At 32.1% G+C, this 22,328-nt stretch overlaps 1 protein-coding gene across 1 annotated transcript; it reads right to left on the minus strand.

The window, feature by feature from the left end:
- Positions 1-57: 57 nt before the first annotated feature.
- On the minus strand, positions 58-21,894 carry NP15.6 (NADH dehydrogenase [ubiquinone] 1 beta subcomplex subunit NP15.6). The gene is made up of 3 exons (XM_076457099.1): positions 21,648-21,894; positions 8,897-9,030; positions 58-334 (listed from the first exon to the last, which is right to left on the minus strand). Exons 1-3 carry the CDS (start codon positions 21,849-21,851, stop codon positions 184-186), a joined length of 489 nt encoding a protein of 162 aa, XP_076313214.1. The 5' UTR covers positions 21,852-21,894; the 3' UTR covers positions 58-183.
- Between the last annotated feature and the right edge of the window lie 434 nt (positions 21,895-22,328).

Genomic DNA, 22,328 nt, shown 5'->3' on the forward strand with positions numbered 1-22,328 from the left:
ATCCTATCCTGCAGAAAATGAAAATAATGAAGGAAGCACAAAACTACAGCCACCATCTGTAATAAACACAGTTTAATGAACCATTTAGAATAACTACAAAATTCTACTTTATCTACAATACAGATGCAAAGGTTATATCAGCATACTACTCTGTCTAACAAGTGTGTTAACATTTTTATTAATTTATATAATTATTTCACTATCTCCTAACTCTTCATCAGACGGGAGCTCAATCTTGCTTGGATCTATGAGGTTTTTGTCAACCAGTGGTAAGCCTAACTTTTCTCTTCTATGGAGTTGTAAGAAAGCTTCCCTTACTGACCACTGTTTGTTTCTGTAACATACATAATTGAAATTTTTGTTAGTATTTCTAAATGAATTTCACTGTAAGAAAAAAACAGTAGTTCTTGCAAACATATAATTGCTAACCTTCTTGAAACATAATGTTTAATTTACACAAAGACATGTATATACATTTGTAACATGCCACTTTCAAAGTACCAAGTGCAATTTGTCAAATTGAAAATTTATATAAAAGATAGATTCAAGAGTTTTACTGAACAATAACATTAAAATTTCCATTTTAAAAGCAAAAAAATATAACACAACAGAAGAGCAGAGGGTTGAAAATGGATGTCTTAAAACGATCCAAAAAAAGGATAAAGTATTAAAGATCTGTGTATGAATGTTTTTCATTTGTTTATAAACACTCACGCACTGTTACTAATCCTGTTATTATTTTAATACTTGTCCATAACATCCAGGTATTGAAGACATCTCTAGAACTGATGTCTTTTACTAGATAAGTTTATCTGTTTGTCATTTCTGATCAGACCACTTTGGCTCAGTGTCTATCATACTAGAAATATTTGGTGGGTATCATATGTTATGGAACAGATTTAACCTTGCAGTCATTGCATGGTTATTGGATTCGTTTCAAACTCTTAAGTATCTAACCTCATACCAACCAAAGTATTCTAGGCAGATAACTGTTTTAATTACTTTAAATAAACAGCACTGCTTTTCCACTTTAAGAACTCTGTGCATTCAAATACAAAATATCACAGGCAAAAAAAAAGGTTTTTACAAGGAACATTAGTTTTCTCCAATTTTAACATTAATTAGAAAAAAAAAAAAAAGAAGTATAAACTATTACTTTGTTGACAGTTTTATCTGTTTAAAATTGACCTCCACCGAAGAAGTGGAAACTGTAAATAGGTCATATACTGTACACACAGTCATGTGAAAAAGTTAGGACACCCTATGTATTTGTGTAATATTTTTGGATATATAGATATTTAATCTCAATTTCAACAATACTGAGAGATAATAAGAATATAACTAAACAATTAAAACTGAAGAAAAGACTTTTCAAGATCTTCTGTAAATGTAATTCTACAAAAATGCATATTCTAAATGAGGAAAAAGTTAGGACACCCTACCCCCGAATAGCTAGTGTTACCCCCTTTGGCTGAAATAACTACCATCTACAAGTCCCTCACATCAGTCTAAAGAAAGTTTGCCCCACTCCTCAATGCAGAATTCTTTCAGCTGTGAGATGTTTGAGGGTTTTTTTTGCATGTACAACCCGTTTCAAGTCACCCCACAGCATTTCAATGGGATTAAGATCTAAGCTTTGACTCGGCCATTCCAAGGCTTTCCATTTCTTAGTTTTCAGCCAGTCCTTGGTGGACTTACTGGTGTGTTTTGGGTCACTGTCGTGTTGCAAAGTCCAGTTCTGCTTCAGCTTTAATTTTCGTACAGATGGTCTCACATGTATCCCTCTGATACACAGTAGAATTCATGATGGATTCAGTATTGTTAAAATTGAGATTAAATATCTATATATCTAAAAATGTTACAAAAATACACAGGCTTTCATACAGTGTCCTAACTTTTTCACATGACTGTATATTCATAATACTGTATGTTTTAATTACATATTTTACTAACTTCATTTATTAATTAACTCTCTACAGTTTTACACAATTTTTAAAACTTTATCCAGCTATAATTTAAAATAATCATAAAAAATCTGATAGAGATTTAAATGTTTAACACAAAGTGTTCTGTACAATGTATAAACTGTTTGTTAACTGTTGAATGTTCTATTATTGTAAGTAATTCACATGTAACTAAACACACAATCTGTTGCTTCATGTAAAAACTGTGAATACAGCCTAGTTTTCACTGGTATCAATAAAGTGTACATTTGTTTCAGTGTAAATGAAATTACCTGTGAACATGTTTTGAATTAAACAAGTATTAATATTAAGTAATTTAAATACCAGGATATCAGGAAAATCCAATGTTGATAGTTATGTGTCACCAAGATAAGCTAATTGTCAAAATGCATAGTGTGGCTGAGGCTTAATGCCATTTTGTCTCAGTCAAATACTTACCTGAGATACGTACTATAATGAGAGGTGGAAGAAAGAGCCCTCATCAGTATCTCAAAGCAAGTGTAAGTTGTTACTTCATTTAGGATCAAACCCATGAGAGAGAATGAGGGTGTCAAGAACCACCCCTCCAAACCATAAATTAATATTTTTCTGACTTGAAAATGTATTGCTAACAAATACTTCCTCTCAGCATACAGTAGTTATTTTTCATGCAACTGCTGTTAAGATTTTGCACACATCACTAACCTTAAACTATTGCCCACTTAAATTATGTTTTAATCTAAACTTTGCTAATACATGATGTAATTGTCAAGTGACAGCAGTCCTCTCCCAAATGGAAGATGACACATTACTCATACACGTTAGGAACCCATTAGCACATGCACTTGAAATAAACTTCATTCTTAGACCAGGCAATTGCAATGTGCACCAGAAAGTAGTGGAGAGGAAGGGTGGAAAGGTGTGAAGAGAGTTTCTGTTGAAGATACTTCAAGTAAAGAAAATGTCAATTTCCAAAATGATCCACTTATTGTTTTGCAAACAGCAGCTAGAATGTCACTCTGATGTGGTGGAAGAGCTAGTGCAAATGAAAAAACCTATATGAGCTCTCTTAAGAGAAGGCATCAAAAGTGGAAAGCCCATGGAGCATGAAACCCCTTAATAAGGGCTTAGTAGAGAAGTACGACTTGTGGGAGAATGCATCCTTCTCCAACAGGGTGCACTCTTCACCTGAAGGGAAGTATGAAAGGAGGAGGGAAAAATGAGTTAATGTGTTGCAAGGATGGGCAGAAAACATGCATGACCAAACATGTATTTGCATACAATAGAGTGGATGGATGAAAGATGTAGTATGGCTAAAGCAATAATGAGGTTTCGTTTGTATTCTGCTGTACAATTTACTCACCATATGTATACAAAAATGAAGATCAAGGTTTCTTCATACCTTCCAGAGAGAACATTTTGACCCATTCAGCTGGTCAAAACCACCAGGATCTCTGTAGGGACTGTACTACCAATGAGCAACTCTCCTAGTCAATCACCTCAGTGGCTAGAAAATGGAAATAGCAAATATCTTTTGTGCTTCACTCAAAGATGGTGGCAATTCACATTAGGTAAACTCTAGAGAAGTGCCTGGACTCAATCAAATCTAATCAATGCAAATGCCTTTTACTGGGGAAAATGCACTGGGTTATCATGAAACCTCTTTTGGAAAGTTGCCACATGCAAGCCAGGGAAGTGCACAGGGACTCTTTTAGTACCAGCCTTTTCCATAATAGTCTACAGAATGTTTCACATTCCCTTTCTAAGATTTCGTTCAATGGTCATAGAAGGTAAAGGGTGTGTTTTTCTTATAGCAAAGCCACATTGGTCTATCTGCTGAGCCCAGTCTGAGGAGAATCGAACCCCTGAATTTACCATTGTAAATCCGTAAACTAACCACTGTGCTTCCGAGAGGTGAAGGTAAAGGGACATATATAGTGAGAAGTGATATGACAGTCAGCATGCAGTACACTGGGAATTGTGGAAAAGAATAAGAAAGGGACTGACAAAAAAAATGCTATCATGGGAACTGAAAGGGGAAATAATAAAACTACAGCATGAAGTATAAAATAAAGGACAAAACATAGGAGAAAAAAAAAGATGACATAGGAGAAAGAGAAAGCAAGTATAAACCTAAAATAAGTTGCAAAGAGAGATAGGAGAGATGAGTTCCTCAGTGATGAACAATGAAACTAGAGCAAAACCATACAGTGGAATGAATTGGACAAAAATATTGACCTCATGGGCCTTAGGAATAAAGAAGACAGAGGAGCTATGAAGGAACCATTATTGCTGAAAATTATTGGTAACATTTTTCACAGACAATGAATCTTCAGTAGGTAAAAACATGGTATAAGCTGTCACGAGTTTTGAGACATTAGAATGTGCAAAATATATTATGGAGGATATCAACTAGTCTCATTCCAGATAAAATTTTGTCTTTGTGAACACACGTAGAGTCTTGAGAAGATGAAGCTGCAGAAATACAAATAATAATAACAACTTGAAAGGTAATTCTAACACAGCTTTTAAAACTGTTAAAAAATGAATAAGTGAGAAATTCTCACTAATATAAAAAATAAACAGTCATGCACTAAAAGTATAAATGGTCAACAAGACAGTAACTACAATAAAGTTTACTAAATCAATCACAAAAGTCATGCAAAATCTTTCAAAACTGAAGAGCAAAATTAAACATTTGTTAACACAATGCCAAGTTTAAAATGGCATTAATTGTAAATGCAGGTGTTTATGGTGTTCTACTACACAGGAAGATCATGTTGTCCTCCTTTCTCCTATTGGTAGAAGGCAACTGCCACATGATCATCATGCACTAACACAGTTCACGGGAAAACATATGATTTTAGTGGAAAATAATCTAAGATGTGAGTGCAAAATCTCAACAACATGCATGAGAAAAGTAAATACTGTCTGCAGGGAAGTGTACTGTTTTTAGGAAAAAAAAAAGCATTGATGTGAAGATTCAAGTCAAGTGGAATATCCCTTGGGCAACTGAGCCACCATAACAGAGAGGAATATAAGGGCAAATAAAGAATTGCAATCTATGAGCAACAGATCCCTCAGAGTACATAAGTATTTGAGGAGAGAGAAACTGTAAATCCCAAAAGCAAGGGAACCTGTCATGTATGTCGGGAAGGAAACAGAAGTTTTTAATACCAAGATATCTATGGAATGAAAATGCAAGGGAAATGACTGAGCATGTCCAACATAAGAATTAAGAAACTCCTGGGAAAATGTAGAAGACAAAGAGAATCAGAGGGAAAAAGATAAGTGAAAGGGTAAGGAGAAAGCAGAGATGGAATATAAAAAGCAGGGACTGACTTTAAGAAAGAACTTGAAAAACCCAAGGGTTACCAATTAAGGGAAACTACAAGTGTGCAAGAAGAAGAGCCAGAAACCAAAGGTTCCAGCCAAGAATCAGCTCCAAGGATAGGTTAATACTAAGTTTCAATAGTCCACCCAATGGGTTTGTTGTTTTTTGAATTTTGCACAAAGCTACACGAAGGCTATCTGTGCTAGTCGTCCCTAATTTAGCAGTGTAAGACTAGAGGAAAGGCAGCTTGTCATCACCACCCACTGCCAACTCTTGGGCTACCCTTTTACCAATTAATAGTAAAATTGACTGCCACATTAAAACACCCCCACAGCTGAAAGGGCAAGCATGTTTGATGCCACCCTATGGGAGGGAGAATGATGAGTAGAAGCAATAAGATAATAAACAGAATACTCTAATGAGGTTCCCAAGATCGGGTAACCAACTAAGGTATCTGTTGTCTTGTGTGAGAAGAAACTAAAGAAATATAGGAAGTAGTCATAGCCTAAGAGTCTATGTTTATTACTGTTGCAGTGAGTAAAGGGACAAAATTCAAGTCAAGGAAAGGAGACAAAGGAAAGCATTCAGACTGAGAAGATATATTCAGAAAAATATAAAAAAAGAAATAAAAAAAGATATTGTAAAGGAAGAAATACAAGCTGAAAGAGCAAACACAGAAGAATGAATCCCTCATCAAAACTATCATGGTTGTGGAGAATCACAGTTAGGAGGTGGAGATATTATATAGGAGCAAAGACAAGATAAATATGACCAGGCAACAGGAAAAAATACAAGCTATAGTAGAAAAAGAAAGAGCATGCCAAGCAGACAAAAGAATAAAAGAAGCTGACAAGAAAGGTACAAGTCATGACTTTAGGCCAAAAAGCTTTGGCTTAAATATTTTTCAAAAGTTCCAGTGCAATTTATAAGTCTCATAGGTAAACCATATAGTAAAATTTAATAAACTCACAAAAAAGTAAAAAAGCACTACAGTGTCAATGGAAAACTATTTAAAATTTACACTGCATGTCGTTTTCTTGCATGAGTGCAAAGTAATTTTCTTGATACGATTAAAAACAATTTTCTTGATTTGAAAAATTTTCATATATCATTTGCATAACCCTATAACCTATTAAATGAGCAAACTTTTTTTTGGAAAAACTTAATAGTTTATCATTTTCTTTACCCTTACTCTATACAAGGTCAGTTGATTTAACTGACCTTGTAACCACAATAAAAAGTTAAGAAATAATTATAAATTTCCCTTATTTTCTTTCAAGGATGATTGGAAACTGTAAAAGAAAACCACAAGTTTATCTTATTCTTAAATAGGTAAAACAATGTAACAGTATGCATCTATTTATACTTAAATGTTATTGCTTTATTGCCTTTTGACTTAGAGGTGACTACTATTCACACTACATAAACTGCAAATCATGTGGTAAATGTGCAGTACACATTATGGTATCAAATTGCATAACTCAAGGTTTACTCACGAGCATACCTCATAACAAATTAATATTATTATTTATTTCAGTTTACCTAACTTAAAGAGTTCTTGATTTTACATTTTAGTTCCTTTTATAATAATAAATAATAAACAAAGAAAACAAGAAATAAAGTACTTCCTTTTTTTTTGCTCACGACTGCAGATGAAACTTAACCTATGAGCTATGAATAATGTATATTATATTTAAGTAATATTTATGTTGTAAAGGAAACAGTGATTAGTGTAAGACTTGATGCTGTTTGTCTCTTGAAATCAGACTTGAGATAGAGTTATAAACTTGAACTCTTTTTCTAGGACCACCGTAAGCCAGGTGGATGCAATTTTTCATTTGGGGACTGAGGGTCGAATCTGACCCATGGCCATAGATTGGTGACCCCTGTTCCATAAGTATCACAATTTTTTAGTCTTCTAATTATGCAACAAAGGCTGTTAAAAATTCAGGTAGGCTCACTGATGTGTTTCCTGTGGGAATAAAATCTGAACTGGAAGGAAAATATACAATTCTTTATGTAAGCAACAATGTAATATAATAAATCAATTGACAGGAAAGAACTTTAGCTTTCTATGGGCTATAAATAATAGTCTTAAATGTCAGAGAGAGCTATTCATGACTGAAAAATATCAGCAGTGAACATGTTGTTATATTATAGTTCATCACAATTCTAAAAGATCATGGTAATATATTATTTCCACAAAACTTATATTTCGTCATGAACCAAAATATGAAACCTGTCACATGTTAAACAGTTGACTTACAAAGTAAGCTAAAAGGATAATCAAGCACCAGCTCCATGAACAGATAAGATGCATCTGGTTATCACTGACATAGTTGGAGTAAATACCTGAAGAAGAATGTCTGGTCTTTTTTTTGACTGTTTTATTTATGCAGTTACTGTTGTAAGCAATAACACATGGAAAAATGTGGGTGGAACAAAATGCAATGAGCATAAAACTAAAATAGGGTTACATGAAAAAAGATAATTAAAAAAAGCTAGAAATTCTAAAAGCACAGAAAAAACATTTGAACACAAGCAGTGCCAGGAAAGAATGAACCTATAACCATGTGTCAGTACTTACAGCAATTACTGTGCATGGAGGTTGTATCACACTCCTGTTGAGGGGATTTGCACCATTATAATGATTATGACACAGGCTGGTGCAATACATATAAAAACACAGAGGAGTGAATTCAGTTTAAATTATGCGACATATGCAGGACCTTTCACAGCCATTGCATGTGAGGTGATAGCTCTCAGTTATACAGAAGGTAAGTTGCATTTCTAAAATTACTCAATATCATGTAACTTGTAGATCACACCAGCAAAAAATGGTATAAAAAGAATTTGATAATTTAATGGTTATCAAAGCTAGCTAGAAACATGAAGTTTTGATTTACATTTTACGGAGAAATGTAATTTTTTTAAGCTTATATTATCAGATAAATGTTGTATGGATACTGTACATTGATGTAAACTTTATTTTTTACATAACAATCTACCATTTATTAACAATGTTTCATTAACTCAAACAAGTTTTTACTCAATTACTATTTATTCAACAATAACTCCCCAAACATACTTATGCTCTGATGAAATATATTTTAATAAATATATTCATCCAACCCTAAATGGACCTCACAGCAGTATCTGTGACAAAAAAACTTGACAAATAACAGGCTGAAACTGACTGAAATACAGAATAGTTTCATTAAAATCTTTTGTGAAGGTGATATACTGTAAGTCTTAGAACCAAATGTTTGAAACATATTTTGGTTTTTACTTTAAATAGCTTAAGATAATTTTCCTTACTTTGTAACAGAAAATACTTGAGAGCTACTAGTAACAGTATCTCCTCCAAGGCACATGTACACAGGAACAACACAAGAACCACATTTTACGTTAAGTGAACAGCAGAAAATTATATTTCTATAAACATACATTTATAGAATGTAATTCTATAAACACAAGCTGCTATGGGCTATTACATACACTGTGAGTAATTATACAGGTTTTAAATTAAGAACTAATGAACAAGACTTGTTAAAATACAAAAAATATTAAACAAAATACAAGTTACAACACCTAAAAAAAAAATGAAAACAACACAAACCTGAAATCAGGTATATAGAAGAGAACAAAACCACCTCCCACTATACACACGGTTATTCCCATGAAACAGGCTGAACGATATGATGATCTGTCTTCTTCCTTGGATTCAAAACTCCATCCATAGCTGACCCAGTTCTAAGATGATAACACATGTATAAACAAAACAAATTATTGTGCTGGACATTTTTGAGAATTCCAAGAAACTAGATGACTAAGCAGTATTCCTTTTCACATGTGAAATGTAATGAAAAGCTGTTACTATACTAATAAGATAAAAGGATTATATTATTTGTGTTCTGATAAAAGCTTAGAATTTTAATAACATTAAAAACAATTCTGCCTTTTAATTTCTATTAAGCCTAGTGTATGTGTGTGTGTGTGTGTGTATATACACTGTAGGGAAAAAAGAAGGAAATTAAAATTTAGTTATTATGGCACAAAATCACAGCTATATTATCAATAATCTCAGTTCATTTTTATACAAAGTAGCCATCTGACAATTTGTCATGTAATCAGAAGTGCAAATGATTGGTCATTCAGTCTATGCTTATAAAAGAGTATTTGACAGATATGACTTTAAATTTTTCATATGTTATTATATTATGAAATAATTTGGCTATCATAAATAGCAAGGGTTGCCTGGGGCTGATACTACACATTTAAAATAATAGTGCTAACAAAGCCAGAACATATTTTAGAATACTCCTGTGAAAGAGCTCTTTCTATGACATCTTTAGTGTCTAGAATCATCAGATGGGACATATCTCCCAACATTCTACACATGCTTGATGGGATTCAAGTTCAGTAAGCATGTAAACCACTATTTTCACAATATTTCTACTATTCAAGAAGTGTATCAACATAAGGGACAAGCTGTCATGTTATGATCCATTAGATTAAAGTGAAATCCAAATGGACCAACACATAGCAGCTAATTGGTTACAGGATTGCTCTCTATATTAATAATGGCATTAACTTTTACTGAATTACAGAGAGTTCACTGATATCGCTTGATTTTTTCCCTTCTCATAATGGGAATCATAAAACAAGTTGCAGGAAACTTGAATATTAATATACACTATCAAGTTTCAGCTTACAAAAATTCACATAATTTAATTTGATTTTAATGTTTTTTTATGCTTGAAATTTCTACAATTCTATTGCAAGATAATGTATTGAAAAATATTTTGATGAATAATTCCATCTTTTTTATTCTTACATTTTGTATTTCCAGTCAGTTTCAAGTTAACTGATATTTATTAACACACGTCTTTTTATACTTTGCCAGTTACAGTTGTCACTACTTGAAGCCATAAACTGTAAAAAACACTGCAAGAACAGACAAAGTTTTACTGATACACTAGGATCTATCAAAATAATATAAGGTGAGACTATCAATATTTTTTGTTAATAATGCTCTCGACCAAAATCAATTTACATCTGAAAATTTTTTTCATAAATTGCAAGTTATTTATTCCTGCACATTTGAATATGAATAAATTTAACAATAACGTTGAATAAATACAGATTTGCATTATCACAATAACCTGACATACCCATTGTACTCTCTACACTTCTCTGATTCCTTGCCATACAAGAAAAATTCTATAGCTTTTTAAACAGTATTTTCATAAATAAAACAATGACCAAAACAATTATAAGTAAACTTTTCAGATCTGTAATTTGTTCACAAGTTTTTTAAAACTGTTATAGTTCTCTGCAGAAGCTGAATTTAATCACTTTCTCTGTAGGTTTATCCAAAGCTGAGTTTCACTGGTAATCGTGTAGACATGTTGCAACATGAAATGTGGGAACTGGGCTATTTAGTCACAAAACCTCAGAGAGAAGGGCAAATCATGAGAGAAATAATTAACTTCACTTAGCTAACAGTATTCTAAAAAAAATGTTAATTGATAAGTGATAAATAAAAACTTGTGCTTTGGCATAAGTGAGACTCAGAATTGTACAAAAGTTTGAACTTTTTTTTATTTTTCACAATTATATGAAATGACAAAATAACAATACTAAAATATTTTTGATATACATATTGTTGTAATAGAACTATAATTATTATTGTTACTTGAATATTGATATTTGATTCTCCGGTGTATGATTGATGCCTAGAAGGTATCACCATTCTGTATAGAGTTAATAATACCATTCTGCACAATATAAAAACTGGTACACCTCCCACTGTTTGTTTCTACCAACATCACACTTATAGCACCACCATACATTTTTGTATGAAAATAATGGTTGATTTGATTTCATGTTCTTTTCCAAATGTGCAAACATCTGGTTTCCAGACAGCAACTTTAATAAAATATTCAAAGAATTATTTTCAGTAAATAAATTATCTTAGCTTTATATTTATCATTTCTATAAACTTTCAATCTTCAAAATGATACATATATTAACTTTGATTAGAGAAAGAGTTACCTTTAGAGTGAAACTAAAATTCAATATTCCTATACAGTTATGCTAAACAATATGGCTCAAGACAACATATGTACATGTTACTGATGTATGTTTTTAACTAACAACAATTTTCATAAAACTCAGAGTGGACAATCATGTTTTTTAATAATGTCTATTATGTTTAAAAACTCTACCAACGATTAGTCTATCAAGTCAATAGGTTTAAAACATTAGTTAACTTTGATAGAAGACATGATTTTAATAACTGAAAAGTAATTGCTTAAATTAATATATTTTATGAATGAAATTTCAACATTTAAATACAAGGAAAACATTTCTACCATCAAGATGATATTACAAGCTTCAGGAAGCCTCTGTACTAGAAAACTTGGTTTACTAAATTTTTCACTAAATAATTAGACAAATGAAATTCTACATTTACTAACCCAGATGCAACTTACTAGTACAGGGCTAGTTTGCCACTATTTTTCAGCCCTGCACTGAATATCATTTGGTGTAAGGTCCATTTCTAGCTCTCTGTCTACAAGCATTTAACTCAATCTTAGAAACACATCCTACATCTACAGTGATGAAAAATAGATGATAGCTGCCTGCTTGTGTTGTTGATGATGACTGTTCTTGTTAAAGTAGCCATTGGTTACTTTTATACTGTTGGTTTGGTAGAAGTTCTATACTCTTATGACAGTGCTTTGAGACACTTGTAGTCAGTCTGTAACCTATACTATAAATGGCCAGCTTCCATTTGTCCAACAGATTTCCACTGGATTGAAACATTCAAATGTCTTCTTTGAGGTTCATAAACAATATGATGAACTTTGAAGTGAAAAGTGAGACAAGGTTATGATAATTCACAAGTTAATATTCAGATTGAATGACCAAACATTTTGTTCTCAGACTGCATGCCTGATGTCACATAACTAAAATCGAACATTATTTTATACATTTTAGATTGTTATAGATTTAATGTTACATACTTTGTTTATCCTTCAATTGTTTTACTTATAGATTTCATAATATTCTTTGTATCTTAATAGGTAAGTTTAAGGTAAAAATTAATAAAACACTGAGTAGATGAACCACAAAAAATGTTAAACTATTACAGAGTGCAAATAGAACATGATTCATCTGAAGTTCAATATATTTTGAGTTCATATTTCATTAAGGACACATTAGGTCTATTGAAGAACATCAGAAACAATATACTTTCTTTAATAAACTTACCTCTAATACAAAAAGTGTTTTTAATACTGAAATACAATGCTTTACATCCATAAACCTTTCACACAAAATTTTAAAACAAGACAGACCACCTGCAAAATAATAAAACAAATTGTTTAAGAACAAAATTTATTAAATTGTAAGTTAATATCCAAGTCTGTCATTGTCAGGCAGATAACTCACATGAAGGCTATTTAAACCTTAACAGTCTAAACACCTTAGTCAAAATCCCACCTACCAAATCTTATTTTGCTCAAGAAAAAACAAGTTTAAAAGTCTAAGCATTTCCTTTTAAAATATTTATACTATAAGACATTTAAGTAGCCTGCCACTTTCCAACTTTGTGGAATAGTGGAACCAACTACAAACAGCACTCCAAATTAAGCCTCACGACTCTAGCATATTGTAAAGTAAGACTTCAAGAATGAATACTGATTTTAAGAAAAAACTTCCTGATAATACCAACCTGAAAATATTTTATTGTTTCCTAATAAATCTTTTTATTGATAGCAGATTTTTCTTGTATTATTTCCTTTTGAATCCTACAGTAATAATTCTCCATTCTTCTAAATTGGTCAACAATACTTCCACTCACAATCTTGGCGGCTTACATTAGATTGTTATAAGACCACTGATAATAAGCAAATCCAATGAAGGATGAGGAATGGACCTTGTTAACAAAGATATTATCTGAAATATCAATCCCTGATGTCATGCAATAAACCACATAAAAAGTAGTCTGAACCCTGAGAACAGTGACTGCTAGGTGAAGAATGTTCAACCCAGCCTGACAGAGAGGAAGTAGAAGCAGTCAGCACTCTTGGAGATACTGAATGAGTGACTCCAAGGATGCTCACTTTCTCAAATTAGAAAAAAAAAAAAAAAAACTGCATGCTCTGGTAGAGAAGTGATTGTACTAAAAAAATAGTCCATTCCATGACCTGAAGGTGTAAAGGAGAAAGTTAGGCCTGACTGAGATGTAAACTGAAAAATACCTCTAAATGGATCAGAAACCCATCTCTCACAGCTTAGGATAAAAGACCTTGAGACTAAAGCTCTGTCAAGTGGTGGAAAGGAGCAAGAAGAAGCCAATCACCCATATAATGGTAAGAGTAAATTCATGAATTGAGATGTGAAAAGGATCTAAATTCCCAGTAAAAACATATGTGGCAGGTACTATGCTGGAAGGTAAGTAAAGTAAGAAGCTGAAAAACCTCCCTCATGCACAAAATTGAGATAATGTGAAGACTCTGACTGAAAAATGAACATTGACATCAGCAACATCAAACTTTGTTAACCACAATCCAGATGCAAAGTGCCACAAAAGGAAAAAACAACAACTCCATGTTAAACCAAGGAGGACAGAGGTAATGATTAAGATGAGAGAGGTTGATGATAGGCCACCAATCACTTGTCTTCTTTGGAACTACAAACAAAATGGAATAAAACCCACAAGAAAAACGTTGGCAAGAAGTTTGTACAAAAGATCCTAGATGGCTTATGCTCAACAGCAGGGTGTAAGATGATCCTTGGAGAGGGGTAAGACAACCAGCAGGATAGAAAATAGAAGAGATGTAAAATAAGACTTGTGATTAGCTGTCATAGCAAAGGAAGGTTCTGGAAAAATAGAGTTTAAATTCTTACAAGTCTATCCCTTACCCATCATAAACTCAGCCTCTGAGCCTTCAGGGGAAGAAACATTAGATCTTGTGCAAGAACACACACCTGTGCCCATGAGAGGATGGATATCTGCAGAAAGGGGTCCTTCCTAAACACTTAAGCAACACTATCCTTCAAAGGTTTCAGATTAGGAACACTAGGAGACTCCATGTCAGATATATGGAGGATGAGAGATTTCTGAAACATTTTGGAATTTCTTTTGTGAAAAAAAACAATAAACACAAAACCCAATATGAGAGGTCTAAAAGAAATTGTACAAAGTGTAGGTATAGCTAAAGGCATAAGAGAAACCTTCAGCAAGCATGTAAAGCCATTGTCTTAATGTTCTATAATTGAGAAAATGCAAATAGAAAGTAAAAACAGGGAACTTACATGCAGACATGGTATAGGGGGCACACTAATGTAGGTGGAGAGAATCACAAAATCTAAATTACTATGGCCAATATAATTAGATATAAAGGCTGAAACAAGTGAGATAAAATTCATACAAATGCTTAAATGGGCAAAGAAACTTTCATTTGGATAAAGTTAAAGTGTGAGAGAGGTAAGTGTAGTTTTTCTCTTAAATATCTTAATTATAAAAAAAAAAAAAAATATATAAAATTCCAAAACACTTATCTTTGTCATCATTAGACTATATTTCAGACTGGTGCAGTCCACCCTTATGTGTAGGGGTTGGAAGTTCATTCAAGGCCTTTTACATGTACAAAAATCTTCTTGACAATGGTGCAATGTAACATTTATTTTGCAGATAGATGAGTAAATGTGTGTAAAAGTGGAAGCTTGAATTAGATGAGAATTACAAATTCATCAATACGAAGTCCACCAAAATGAGGACAATCCACAGACACACCAGTGAATGTTAGTACCACTCTGTCAAAATAATTCAGTCTAGGTAAGAGATTTGATCAACCAATAAGTTAAATTCCCAGATAATGGCAGGCTGTTGTTGATGTGAATCCAAAAGTGGAGCTAGAGAACAAAATAGACATTCTGAGCATGAATACCTCCCTGCTGGTTGATGCAAAAATTAATTGTGGAGTAGTTAGAACAGATCACAATAGGGCATTCAAACAAATGTAAAAGAAAATGACAGCATGTCCATTGAATAGCTCACATCAAGGTCATATATACAGGAAGATTTTGTCCTTAAGAAACCAAATACCAGAAAGTATCAAGGTATCAAAAATCACACACTACCTGAGGCATCTTGGAACAAATGAAAATACAGGTGGTGTGGAGGAAGATAGATGCCCAGAATCACGTGTAAATGATAAAGCCACTATCAATTTTATATATGGGTCAGATTCTTTACAGTAGGTGTCCATGACTTGGTGGTGTTAAATTTCAACAATTAAACAAACAGCAATACAACCCACTTTTTTAAAATGATATATTAAACCAAGTAAAAAATAAATACAAATGTTTGTTACACTGTTAATTATTACATTTGTATCCAAAGCTTTAAATAATTCACTTGTTTGTCAGGCTAGTTCAGTTACTTTAGAACACAATTTAAAAAAGTGAATTATTCTTCCTATTCCATTATTACAATATGTCTGTGATAATTTCACTTTAAAATCACTACTATAAATATTAGTTACAATAGTTACATCTAGAGCTTTAAAGTAAATTTTTTGTCATGTTTCACACAGGCTAGTTCAATGACTTTAAAATACAACTGACAAATTATTTCTTCTCTACTTTGTTATTACAATACAATCTATGATAATTTCACTTTAAAAACTATCACTAAGCACTTTTTATAGTTCAAACTAGAACTATCTTTTTCACTACATTTTCTATGCATATTTGCATTCCAATAGAGGTCTAGAACATTCCACACACTACTAGATATGATAATGCATTAATTTTTAATGAAAGCAAAAAAACATAAAAGGTTCTGGTAAAATGATGCAATACAATAACAATTATCAATTAGTTACTATCAAACTACACAAGAATGATTCATAAACAATTCTATAAACAAACTTGTTATAAGCTACTGCTTCTAAAAATAAAATTTAATACTCATGTTATAGAAACTATCTAATTCATAACTCTCACACTAAACTGAAACAGTTGTGTATATCTAACAGCCACCCTGATTACAGGAGATAATAAAATGGACATTAAGAAATATTCCACTGAACTGCTATAGCTCACTGAAGAATATATAAAAGTACAAGCCTAGAGGAAGAAATGACTTTATGAGAAGCTATACTTCCAAAAAAAAGAAAAAGAGACAGCATCTCACATGTAGGGAAAAAAAAAAATGTAAGCTTTCAAAACCAGAAGCTTGATATCTAATAATGTATAGAAGGTTGGACTCATCCAGCAAATGAGGTGATAAAGACTCCAAAATGAGTCAAGTACTGAATGGGAATCTGAAAAAAACAATCAAACCAAACAGACTCCACCAAGAGAAGGAAGGTTATAGTAAATGATGCTGTCCATGAACAGGCTAAGAGACGCAAACTGTTCAAAGTGGTGGGCATTCAGACCTAATTAACCCATCTTCTGTGTCAAAGCTCTCATGGCATAATTGAAAACTGATAGCTTTCAGTCCAAAAATATAGATAAAGCTCCTTATATGAAATCTATGTAATCCAAAGGTTTCTGTAAAATGGAGTTCACAAGTGAACAAAGTGTAATAACTATGCTCCAACAAGACCACAGCCATGTTATGGTTCCAGAAACATCTGAATGCCAAGCTCCATGATGAACTACCAAGAGGCAGGACACCAAAATGGGCCAAATGACAAGGAACTCTACAAAAAAACTCTAGCATGATGATGAAGGAATCCCAGGAAATAAATAAATCAGGTGAGCTAGGTAACTGCTGAGAAAGAAATGGGGTCAGCATGAAAAATAGTTTGGTACAACTTCTCCAAGTAAAGCTTTAGGTTGTGATAATGAGCCTTAAAAAACAAAGATAAAGCAGACAGTAAGCAAAAGACAAGCAGTGAAGAAAAATGAGAGTTGAAGTAGGAATAGATCTCAAGATCAGATATGAATTAATGGGTTGCAACTCTAGAAAAGAGGGAGACTTCTTCCCACAAGTCAGAAAGAAGCAGTCTGAGGTTAAGGGAGATGAAAATGATAGTAAGTCTGAATTTGAAACAAAGAATCTGCAAAAATGCAATAATCAAGTGAGGAAGAGGGAGAAAATCTCAGGAATTGAGATGCATTCAAGAAACTCATTCAAGAATAAGTAAAAGAAACAGCAAAGGACAAAAACCATTTAAGGAAAGAAGGGTAGCCTTTCCTTCTCTCTTTGATGACAATAGCATGCATTCAGATATGACTAATGAAAACAACTTCTTTTTTAAATTTGGTTACTTTTAGAGTGCTAATATTTAACACAGGGTTAGCAAAAATGGAGAATATACCAGTGAAAAAAAAATCACAAAATGTAGAATAATTATTTTTATTATATTGACCTTTCGGCCAGAAAGTTACAAAGTTGCAAAGACACTGAGCACATGTACTTGTGTTACCATCCACAATAGTATAAAATTGACCATCTTTACAAAGTAATCTGTCTTGGCTGTGTTTTAGTGAACTAGTATTTTGTAAAAAACAGTCACATTTCAGTTATAATACATAATATCTATATATACATTGTTATTGTTTACAAATACATTCTTAAACTTATCTTTCTTAAAACACAGAAGCAAACAAGTATTTCTTCGTTATGACATTTATATCTGGTTGTTGCTTGTCATAGGTTGCCAAGTCTTAAGAAAATTTGCATGTTGAGTATGTGAAATAACCAAAAAATCAAATATTAATATATCAATACCACTGAATTCCATTATAGCTCTATGTGAGTCTAAGAAAAATATGAAATTTTGAACAGCCTAAGGACTCAATTTACCAGCATGAATGTCCTGAAAAAAAGACAACTCTGTTATATTTGAAAATGGCTAAGAAAACCACTTCAGGGACATTTTGAAGTTTACAATAATATTTTTTTGCATTTTTTTCTTTTTGTTTTAGTTTTTTGATGCCACGTTCCATGTCATTTGGTCTTTTTTTCTCACATGGTTTTGCTGCATTTGGTTCTTTGTAAATTTTACTCAGTTGATTCTGAAATTTCAGTTCCTTCAACAACTGGTGCAACAAGTTTGTCTTTAATAGCTTGTAACTGATGATGCACCCTATTATAATTTCTTCAATTTTTTTTTTTTAAGTCAGTTTCTTTCCCTTTATTTTTATTTCTATTGTCCATATTAATTTTTTTGCTTGTCAAAACTTCTGGGCAGACATAAGCTATTTTCTAAACAAATTATTGGACTATATATATTTCCCTGCATTATCATTACTGTATTAACCCTATCATGACAGGTCATGGGTCAAAGTCCATGTCACTGTGTGTGTTGACTTGCATTCACAATTTTACTGAACTACTATTTTATAAATTCGTTAACAAGCTTAGTATCAAATATTAGTCAATTTCTTAATTTAAAAGTAAATATAAAAGGGCACACCTAAATATCAATTTCTGTCTATTACATGTATGTTAAATGGAGCATTGGTTCAAATTAAATGTCTATGATATCCATATACAAAGTTTATAGTTTTGTATGATTTAGAAATTCAAAGTACTGATACTGACAAGCTATAACAAGAACCTCCTTTCTTTTCTGTTTGCTGAGATATTGCCTTTATATTGAATCAAACACAATGGCCTTGCTTACCTCTTCCCATTTTTGGAAACTGTCCTTCTGGTGTTCCTTCAATAATTTTCTGGATAATTTGCTGTTGTGTGGTAGAATGAGCATTTACCATTATAAGATACAAAATATTTCCTTTATACAATGAAGGTTTCCAAGCTACTCTGTCCAAAGTTAAATGTCTGTCAACAAGAATGTCAATGATTGGTGGCTAGGATGCTGAAAGACTGATGAAAGCTTTTCTCACCAACAACCAAATATGACACAATCTACTATTCTACTCTTAATCTCCTTGATTCAGTTCTATTATAAAAAATGAGTTCATGAACCAATTGAAGTCCACAATTAAAAGAACTATGTGATGAATTGAGATCCATAAACCATGCTTTCAACATGTCAAAGACATAAAAGGAAGAGCTGTAACCATAAGCTTCTCCTAGAGTCCTGTTTTAGATGAGTTATTAGATGAAGTGCAGTCAACTTTTACTAAAATTATATTTTACCAATAAAATCTTATAAAACTGCAAAAGTGTTTGGGAGGATACTTGTTTGAAGTTGAAAAAAATGCATACACACTTGGCAGTGACTGTGGATTTACAGATATTCATCAGCAAAGCCTTAACTTCTTGTGGTTCAGACAAGTCTGGTGTTTTCCACTATTGGAAGTATCACTTGAATAAAAAAGGTGAAAAAACAGGTTGATTATATATTGTTTTAATATTTTATTTTATTATGCAGCTCATCTTTATGATCAAATCCCTCTGCTAACAGACTTCCTGTATTTGTTTCACAATCCCAATCAACCAACTACTGAAATCCATTATATTTGATCCTGATGCAATAGTGTATGTTGCTGGTGTTTGAGTAATAGAAATCTTAAACAAGAACACTAAAATTTAAATTAGTTATTCAATGAAAATTTTAAATCTTTCTGGATCTAAATATTCTCAAGTTAATTACAATTAAAAGTGCCATGACTGATTGACTAATATTGAATTTTACTATTTTTTAGTCCTTTCTTATTGAACTAAAATATTCAGAAATTTTGAAAATAAGCCACAAGTTTTGTTTCTTTTAGTTCTAGACATATTTATTAGTTACATTAGTTTATGTAAGCAATTTTTTTTAGTGTGCACAAAAATAAGTGCATATGTCTCAAATCCAAACATTCATTTTCAAAATGCATCACTTTACAATTCATTATCTTGACATTTATGCACTAAGTAATTTTAATAAACATTTCTATATTTTGGGTCAAATTTTATAATTTTTCAGATATACACAAACATTTTAATTACTCTTTTACATGGCAAGTAAACTTTTCATTTTCCATATTTCTACTAAGAGCATATAAATTGTGTTCTGTATTTGTATAAACAAATCTAGCCAGAAGATAATGATGCACTAAGTATAGAAATGTGAAGGTTTAAAGAATTGTAAACCACTGGTTACAAAATTAATGTTTAGTGTGTGGAGATACCATTGCTAGCAGCAGTAAAAGACAGAACATGGTCAAACAGAAATTACAGACACTGAGTGAAATGATAAACAAAAAACCAATCATTTTACATATAGGATCCATAAAATATGCCAGCAGAGTGCAATTAGCTGTGAAATTTTTTATCCACCATATTATGATTATTCATATGTAAAGCCCTTAAGCCAGCTGCACTTATTAACCTCTCTTACACTATTTAAAAATTTCAGTTTCTGGAACAACTCATCCAGGCTTCTGAAAAAAACATTGCAGACCCACTGCTAAACAAAATCAAGTAATTCTAGAATAGGTTTAAGCATTGTTCACTACAAGTTTTTATCAAGAGGTAATAAACTAAGTCTTATATTAGCATGCAAAGTTATAAATTTCTTTGAGAATGTAATTGCATCTTTCGAGCATGTTGATTTTGAAATGTTCAAGAGACTTCTAAAATGCATATAATTATATGTATCCAGATCACTTGCATGTGTAAACATCATGATAGATGTTATTCAACTGAAAGTTTTGAAAAATAATTAAATGATATAAAAGCTAGTCTTTCAAGGTCCAGTATTCATCTTGTTTCATGATACAAGTGAGAATCATTCAAGGAAAACTTTAAGCCCTCTTTATATTTCTTCAAGCTTCACCAGGCACAGATTTAACATGGGGTAACATTAGGTTCACCCTACTAATAAAACTTCTGATCTTACCCAACAAGAAGCCACAATATGAAGTGATACAGAATGCAAGTTTTGTACTTTTGACATACTGGCCATTGAATTTGATATTTTATAAATTTAATTTGTTTCAATTTCCCTATTATGGAACACCAATTTCAAACTGCACCAGATTCTGAGACAGTATAATAGCATTAAGTAAGAGTGAAAATATATACACAAAATCTTTCAAAAATTTCATCTACAAAGATAATAATTATAAGCCATATACGTTCTAAATAAATCACAGTTTAAAATTTTTTACAATACAAATTATATGACTAAGCGATTGAACTTAATTCAAAGTGAATAAATAGAAACAGTATCAGTATAACCCCCAAAAAAAAATTGTTCGACTAAAAAGGTAGTAACAATAATAATGTCATGTATTATAAATTGTAATATACAAAAACACAATTTACACCAATCATTATACACCATTACCGTTGTCATATTTAAAACAAAAAATTATAACGGCATAAGTTCCAGTACCTACGTTGGTGGTATTGTTATGTAATCGTAGTGTTAGCTTAGTCGTACCTTTTCAAGTTCAGACTTTACGTTTGCAAAATCTTCAGCAGTCTTCTCCTTAATTAATGATTCAGAAACAAATGCGGTTTCTTTGTTCTTTTTGCTTGTTGATATGAAAGCAGAACTTAAGCATGAAGAATTTTTGTAACACCAAGTACGCAAAACAGGGAAAATACGACAAGCAAGGTATACTCCAACCCTCCCAGACTCCATTTTCCCCTAAACGATCATCGTTTATAGAGGGCACTCTAAATAGATTTACTTGATGACGAAAAACTCACTTGAAATAAAAATATATCTCAGAATGTTCCGACCTTCCTTGGTCATTTTCAGGTTAAGAACTTGATCCCGAAGATGACTTAAGAAGATCGAAACGTTGTTCTCTCCTTATCAATAAAAGTGTTAACAGCCATAACAGCCATTCTGAGATATATTTAAATAGAATTTTTTTTTTTTTTCATTAATAGGAGCACAACTATATAACTTAGCTATCTGTAGTTTACTCATTGCTGGATTAATTAACTAAACAACTTGGTGATTATTTTAGGTTTAGTAGAAAACCTGAGGGTGCTCATAAATTAATGTTATTTCTATTCATCCAATTGAGTATTTGAGATTATTACTAAGACGTAACAAACATACTAATTTGCGGATATCGAAACACGGTCTTGAATGTTGTGAACCTTAATA

This window comes from Tachypleus tridentatus, chromosome 9, assembly GCF_004210375.1.
Source record: "Tachypleus tridentatus isolate NWPU-2018 chromosome 9, ASM421037v1, whole genome shotgun sequence".
In the NCBI taxonomy this organism is placed as follows: Eukaryota; Metazoa; Arthropoda; class Merostomata; order Xiphosura; family Limulidae; genus Tachypleus; species Tachypleus tridentatus.

Bases quoted from the DNA above. Each gene is read 5' to 3' on its own strand.
- NP15.6 (XM_076457099.1), bottom strand. From the start codon at position 21,851: ATGGAGTCTGGGAGGGTTGGAGTATACCTTGCTTGTCGTATTTTCCCT. The intron at 9,031-21,647 runs GTACGACTAAGC...TTATCATCTTAG, and splicing joins TAAAGTCTGAACTTGAAAAG to AACTGGGTCAGCTATGGATG. The intron at 335-8,896 runs GTTTGTGTTGTT...TGTATGTTACAG, and splicing joins TTCTATATACCTGATTTCAG to AAACAAACAGTGGTCAGTAA.